The 6,545-nt window shown below is 46.8% G+C and overlaps 2 protein-coding genes across 2 annotated transcripts in view; one reads left to right on the forward strand and one right to left on the reverse strand.

Moving 5' to 3' along the window:
• Nucleotides 1-1,616: 1,616 nt before the first annotated feature.
• GSBLH_T00004060001 (uncharacterized protein) lies at nt 1,617-3,881 on the reverse strand (the record flags this gene model as incomplete). Its single annotated transcript, XM_013042899.1, has 5 exons — nt 1,617-2,540; nt 2,575-2,889; nt 2,924-3,169; nt 3,237-3,626; nt 3,660-3,881. 5 exons carry the CDS (start codon nt 3,879-3,881, stop codon nt 1,617-1,619), a joined length of 2,097 nt encoding a protein of 698 aa, XP_012898353.1.
• A 648-nt stretch (nt 3,882-4,529) lies between these two features.
• GSBLH_T00004061001 (uncharacterized protein) overlaps nt 4,530-6,545 on the forward strand; it is a gene marked incomplete at both ends in the record, with an annotated part of 2,197 nt that continues 181 nt past the window's right edge. Inside the window, 9 exons of the mRNA XM_013042900.1 lie at nt 4,530-4,658; nt 4,692-4,928; nt 4,966-5,168; nt 5,198-5,300; nt 5,331-5,606; nt 5,643-5,917; nt 5,948-6,138; nt 6,169-6,297; nt 6,329-6,545. The exon at nt 6,329-6,545 is cut by the window's right edge and continues 181 nt beyond it. Of these exons, the coding sequence (XP_012898354.1) occupies nt 4,530-4,658; nt 4,692-4,928; nt 4,966-5,168; nt 5,198-5,300; nt 5,331-5,606; nt 5,643-5,917; nt 5,948-6,138; nt 6,169-6,297; nt 6,329-6,545 (1,760 nt within the window). The remainder of the gene's footprint in view (nt 4,659-4,691; nt 4,929-4,965; nt 5,169-5,197; nt 5,301-5,330; nt 5,607-5,642; nt 5,918-5,947; nt 6,139-6,168; nt 6,298-6,328) is intronic.

A 6,545-nucleotide genomic window follows, 5' to 3' on the forward strand; every position in this document is an offset into this window, starting at 1 on the left:
CAGTCCCACTCTTCTTCCATATTCTTCTCATCATTCTACCCTATTTTTATGACATTTAATTCTCCCTTTTTTTCTTTCGCTTATCCTTCAGATCGCCATAATAATTAAACTTTACACTAGTATCCGAATCGCTTTTCATCCACTCTCCTTGAGCATCGTTCACGGTCCATACAACGTCAACAAATCCACAAGACCATCAAACGACTAAAATAAAGCAACACATCGATTCCTAATCGCTTTGTTCATGATTGAAATGTTTCCATTCTTTATTTCACAAACTGTTTTGGATTTGTTATTTCCATTTAGATAACTATTCTTATTTTATGAATGCGTTTGTTCCTCTATATTCAAAATCTAAAAATGTATCACTACAATTTTGGCTTCAATTCTTTATTAATCTTGAGGAAATACAATTGTGCTGAATTCAGATCGATTACCATCGATTATCACTGGTTAATCATTAGCAACATTACATAGCTGTAATTCAAAATAGATAGAAACTGAAGAAATGGAACAATCTCTGTATGACATTGGTTTTTCCAGTTTCATATTTGTATTCGATTCATTACACACCTGTGGCACTGAATGCGAAGAACGGATGTCAATCACGTTTTCTAGAATTGGATTTTTAAAGAAGAATGCTTTTGAAACAGAATACATAGGATGCTATATTTGAAACACTAAAAATGATTATGATAGAAGAGTAATTGGTAATTGACGCTCCTAAGGCATAACATGTTCATTATCTCTCATTTCACTATACAGTTTCGATCAATACCATTGACTTTCATCACTGTGATACAATCTCTTTTTACTAAAATCAATATTACATAGTGGATACATACTATTATAATAATCGCATATTAAAACCATATTACCACCCATTTCCTACTATAGTATAAGGCGTATCTCACACTACAACTATAACTTCTATTGTGTACATCGATAGGAACATTTCCTGTTATTAAAAATCTTCCTATTTATATACAAATCACATAGAAATCAAAAATGATATACTACAACTGACTGTCAGTTCCATTGTTAATAATTATTAGTTTTTTCACAATAACGGGTAATGAGGAAAAATAAAACAGATCGTCCGAAATCATTATTTTTCCCAACCCAATGGAATATGCCAAGTATACTCTCTGCCTTCCTTCTTTCTATTAGAATCCCATCCAAATCCCAAAAACACAATCCAATTTCAAACGGTTCCTCTATCAAATGCCACTATCACACACTATCCCTCAAATCAATCGTATTACCAGAATCATCATATCCTACGTGAATAGAGTACTCACACAAAAACATCATTCCAGTATGAAGAAGAAGTTACACGATTTAGCAGTATCTCCCATTTTCCTCTCCTAAACATAGAATCAAGCAGAAAGAGCTATACTCTTCCCATATCCAATGCAAGCATCCTCTTCTTTTCCTTTTGCCTATTCAAAAAGAATAAGAAAAAAAGGAAAAAGGAAACTCTCCCAGACGGGCTTGAACCGTCGACCTTGCGGTTAACAGCCGCACGCTCTAACCAACTGAGCTATGGAAGACCTGTTTCACTCCCATTCTATCCACCCTAAAGTTTCCTTCCAACAAACAATCTCATAAAATGACTAGTGCTTACGTCGCTTTGAGTTCTCGCGAATCAACTTCTTCCTTCTCTCTATTGCAATAATGTCGTTTTTCGCAGAGCAGTCAGGGAACGAGTTCAAGTCGTAGTACTGAGGAGCAATGTCCATCAGCCACTCCCCATCCACAGCAGTGACCGTCCTCATATAGTTCGCAGTCGTCAATACAAACTCGTGGAACATCACCCAGTCAGGCTTGTTCTTCATCACGGAGGAGGGATACAGCTTCACCACCTGGTTGTCCTTGATCGTAAGATAGTGCCCAGTCCGCTCGCGATGCGCCACCTGCATAAAGAACCCCGCGAAGATGCTCTTCTTGATGTTGGTGAAGTAGTACGTGCTCTCGAAGTGGTTTCCGTTCGTCACGTCGTAGTGCAGACGGCGCAAAATGCCCTCCAGCTGGTGCCGCACGTTCAGTGCCGACGAGATCGATCGGTAGTTAATGTAATTGTCGTAGCACCACTTCGATCGCGCCTTCGTCGGCACCTCCACAAACGCGTTGTACAGGTTCAGAAGCGTGATGTGATCGCTGTCCGCGTGCACGAACTGGCTCTTCGCCTCGTCCGCAAACCGCGCGCTCTCGCGAGGACGAAGGAACGGGGGAGGGATGGAGAGCATGGCCGTGATCGTCAGCATTTCAGGAACACATCCATACTCCTTCGAACTCAGAAGGGCTTTCGATAGCTGAGGGTCCAACGGAAGCTCCGCCATTTCATTTCCCAACTCCGTTAACTCCCCTTCATCGTCCAATGCGCCCAGATAATTCAGATTCTCCAGAGCACGCATCATCGTTTCGGGTGCTGGCGGATCCATAAAGTCAAACCGAACCAGATTTTCGATCCCGAGCTTTTTCATTGTGAGAATCACAGAGCTGATATCGCTTCGCATGATTTCTGGATAGCTTTGCTCCTAGTACATCACTGCGAATCACTCCATATGGTACCAGCAATTGCGTGTTGAATGATTCCTCCGTGTATAATCGGAAGCATTTCCCTGGACGCGTTCGGCCTGCGCGACCCGCACGCTGACGAGCCGATGCTTTGCTGATTGGAGTTACGAGCAACGACTCCACGCGGATTCGAGGATTGTAGACTTTTTGCTTGCTGAATCCTGGATCGATCACATACACAACCCCGTTGATTGTGATCGAAGTCTCCGCGATATTCGTCGCAATCACCACTTTCCGGCTTCCTTCCGGCGTGGGCTCAAACACAAGCTGCTGTTGCTGGGGAGGAAGCGAGGAGAAGAGAGGCAGGATCTAGAGAGAGAGAAAAACAGAGAGCAGCCAATACGATCAGATTCTGCTTGTCTTTCGGGAAACTGGCCTGCTCTTCTTCTAAACGATCGCAAGTGTCCATGATTTCTTGCTCGCCTGTTAGGAAAAGCAGAATGTCGCCAGGATCTTCCAGCAAGTGGATCTGGATCACAGTGCGGATCGCCGCTTCCACATATTCGCGCTCTGGCTTGGGAGTAAAGTAAATGTCCACTGGATACACGCGGCCAGGGACAGAGAAAAGAGGAGCATTGTTGAAGTATTTCTATGTGTTAGTCATTGCTTTGCATTGCATTGCATTGCTTTGCATTGCATTGCTTTGCATTGCATACCTGGAATCGACCCGCATCCAGAGTTGCACTCATTACGATTAGTTTCAAATCAGGACGCTTCGGTAATAGTTCTTTCAGTAAACCCATCATTATATCCGTCGCTAATGTTCGTTCGTGAGCTTCATCCAACAAAATTATAGAATAACGAGACAATAAAGGATCGTTCATTGCTTCTCGTTCTAACATACCGTCTGTCATATACTTCAACTTTGTTCGTTCACTCGTATAGTCTTCAAATCGAATCGTGTAACCAACCTCCTCCCCAAATTCAACGTCCATTTCTTCGGAAACACGTTTGGCAACAGTCAAAGCAGCTACACGACGAGGTTGAGTACAGCAAATCATTTTATTCGAATCTGGATTTTTAGACAAATAGTGAAGCGTTAAAGCCTACTTCAGTCAAAACACTCGAAAACTACTTACTTGAGGAATTTGGGTTGTTTTGCCCGATCCTGTTTCTCCCTCCACAATAATTACTTGATTGGAATCGACGGCTTGTTCGAGTGTGTCAAGAAACTCGAAAACGGGTAATTTCTTTCTGTCTTCCAATATTTTGTAATAATTATCCGAGAAGGGCTTTCCAGTAAGCGGGTTTTGCTTCGATTTGAAAATGAGATCCGTTGCCTTGGTGTATTTGCTATTCATAGTCTGCCGATATCGAGAAAACAAAATATAGGAAAAACAACAAGGTTATTAAGCGTTTATGGTTGTGTGATCGGGTTTTGGTGTTCCCGAATCCTCCAGTCCTTTGTGATATGAATGGTAAGAATAGGTTAGGAAGTGTGAACAAAGGCAACTCTGGGTGTAGTGAAAAAAGAGAAAACGAAATCAACTAAATAGTACTTTGAAGGAATAACAATTATTTGCAATCAATCAAATATTACGATTCTAACAAAAATCCACTAAGAATCGTTCACTCAAACTCTACTTTCATACTCACCAACGAATACTGCAAAAGAACGGGACGTTCATTTCCCCTGCCTATTCTACTTCCTATTTCTGCACTATTTACACCAAGACGTTCTCCGGCCTAAAAACCGCATAAAACGACTCTCTAGCCCATGCTACATTATCCTCTACTCGTATACATTATGTTTTGCAAGATCCCATTTACAAGGTGGGAAAGTCAACCCAGAAAAGTGCAAACAGCAAAGCAGCCATCTTTGAGACAAGGGGTGACCCAAAAGCGAGGAAAAAGCGCAGTGGATTTGATGCCATATATCGAACCTTTTGGGTATTTTTGCGATTCTTGTGGGAGAAGCGATTTCTTCAGAGTTCTTTAGTATATTCCAAATGAAATACCTCATTGTTACTGGAGGAGTACTGAGTGGTCTGGGAAAGGGAATCACAATCAGTTCCCTGGGTAGATTGCTTCAAGCTCATGGAGTGAAAGTGACTTCTATCAAGATTGATCCGTATCTAGTAGCGGATGGTTTCGCCATGATTATGCTGTAGAACTGCGATGCTGGTACAATGAGCCCCTATGAACATGGAGAGGTGTACGTGCTTGCTGACGGAGGCGAGGTCGATCTTGATCTCGGTAACTATGAGCGGTTTTTGGATGTAAAATTGACTCGAGATAACAACATCACCACCGGAAAGGTATATCAGCGTGTAATTGAGAAGGAACGGCGAGGAGACTACCTCGGAAAGACTGTGCAAATTATTCCCCATGCTACGAACGAGATCCAAGTACTTGCCTGGCTCTATTCGTATCCATTTTCTCTAGGACTGGATCGAACGTGTGGCCAATCTGCCCATTAACGACAACGGCGACAAGGCGGACGTGTGTCTTATCGAAGTGGGTGGAACTGTGGGAGACATCGAGAGCATGGTTTTCCTGGAGGCTATCCGCCAGCTGATGAAGCGAGTGGGTCGTCAGAACGCCGTTCTCTGCCATGTGAGTCTGGTGCCTGTAATCGGCGTGGTCGGGTAGTGCTTGAGTGTTCCCTCGATGGCAGCGAGCAAAAGACCAAGCCGACGCAGACCACCGTGAAGGAGCTCCGCGCCACCGGCCTCTCCCCCGACTTCCTGATCTGCCGCACCGCGACGCCCCTCGAAGAGGTAGAAACGTGGAACCCCACTGAGTGGCAGGACACCAAGCGCAAGATCGCTCTGTTCTGCGACGTTCCGGTAGAGAACGTGCTGGGCGTGCCGGACGTGAGCAACATCTACCACGTCCCTCTGGTTCTCCGCGAGCAGCACGCCGCGCGCAACATTCTGAAGCTCCTCGAGCTGCCCGTGGGCCCCGCCGATCTCCACGAGTGGGAGGCGCTGGCAGCCCGCGTGGACAGCGTGGAAACGGAGGTCCGGATCGCGATCGTGGGGAAGTACACGCATCTGTGCGACTCGTACATCTCCGTCTCGAAGGTAGGGCTGCTGCTGCTGCGGCGCGCTGAGCGGTAGTCGGTGAAGCACGCCGCGTACTCGATCGGGCGCAAGCCGGTGATCGACTGGGTGGAGGCCACGGATCTGGAGGACGGCACCAAGGACGCGGATCCGGCGAAGTACCAGGCCGCGTGGGACCGACTCTACGCGGCGGACGGGATTCTGGTGCCCGGAGGGTTCGGCGATCGCGGCATCGAGGGCATGGTGAAGGCGGCGTCGTTCGCGCGCGTGCAGAAGAAGCCGTATCTGGGGATCTGTCTGGGTCTGCAGGTGGCGGTGATCAGCTACGCGAGGTAGAGAAGAGAGGGCGAGGCGAGGCGTAGAGATGTGTGCGAGTGGGAGGACGCGAACTCGCAGGAGTTCAGCAAGACGACGACGCACCCGGTGGTGATCTCGATGCCGGAGCACGACGTGGAGCAGAAGGGAGGCACGATGCGACTGGGCGAGCGAATCTCCGTGTTCAAGGACAGCGCCGCCGACTCGATCATGTTCCGTCTGTACGGACGAAAGAAGCGTGGGGCAGAGGGCGCGGAGTGACGGGCAGAGATCGTGGAGCGCCATCGCCATCGCTACGAAGTGAACCCCGAAGTGGTTCCCTTCATGGAGTCCCAGGGACTCAAGTTCGTCGCCACCTGCACGGAGAACGAACGCATGGAGGTCTTGGAGATGGAGCGTAGGGCAGAAGCGGGAGAGTCAGATTCTAGGCGAGGATCATCCCTTCTTCGTCGCCTGCCAGTATCATCCCGAATTCCTGAGCCGACCGCTGAAGCCATCGCCGCCCTTCCTGGGACTGGTGCTGGCGTCTGCAGGGCAGCTGGACGATTATTTAGCGAAACTTTACGTGTGTTTGTTAACAAGAAAGAGAGTTGGTTTTTCTACGTTTTGCGACGGAAATATCGAATGCTCGTTACCCGCCTTCAC

This window comes from Blastocystis hominis, assembly GCF_000151665.1.
Source record: "Blastocystis hominis, Singapore isolate B (sub-type 7) whole genome shotgun sequence assembly, scaffold_5".
Lineage (NCBI taxonomy): Eukaryota > Bigyra > Opalinata > Blastocystidae > Blastocystis > Blastocystis hominis.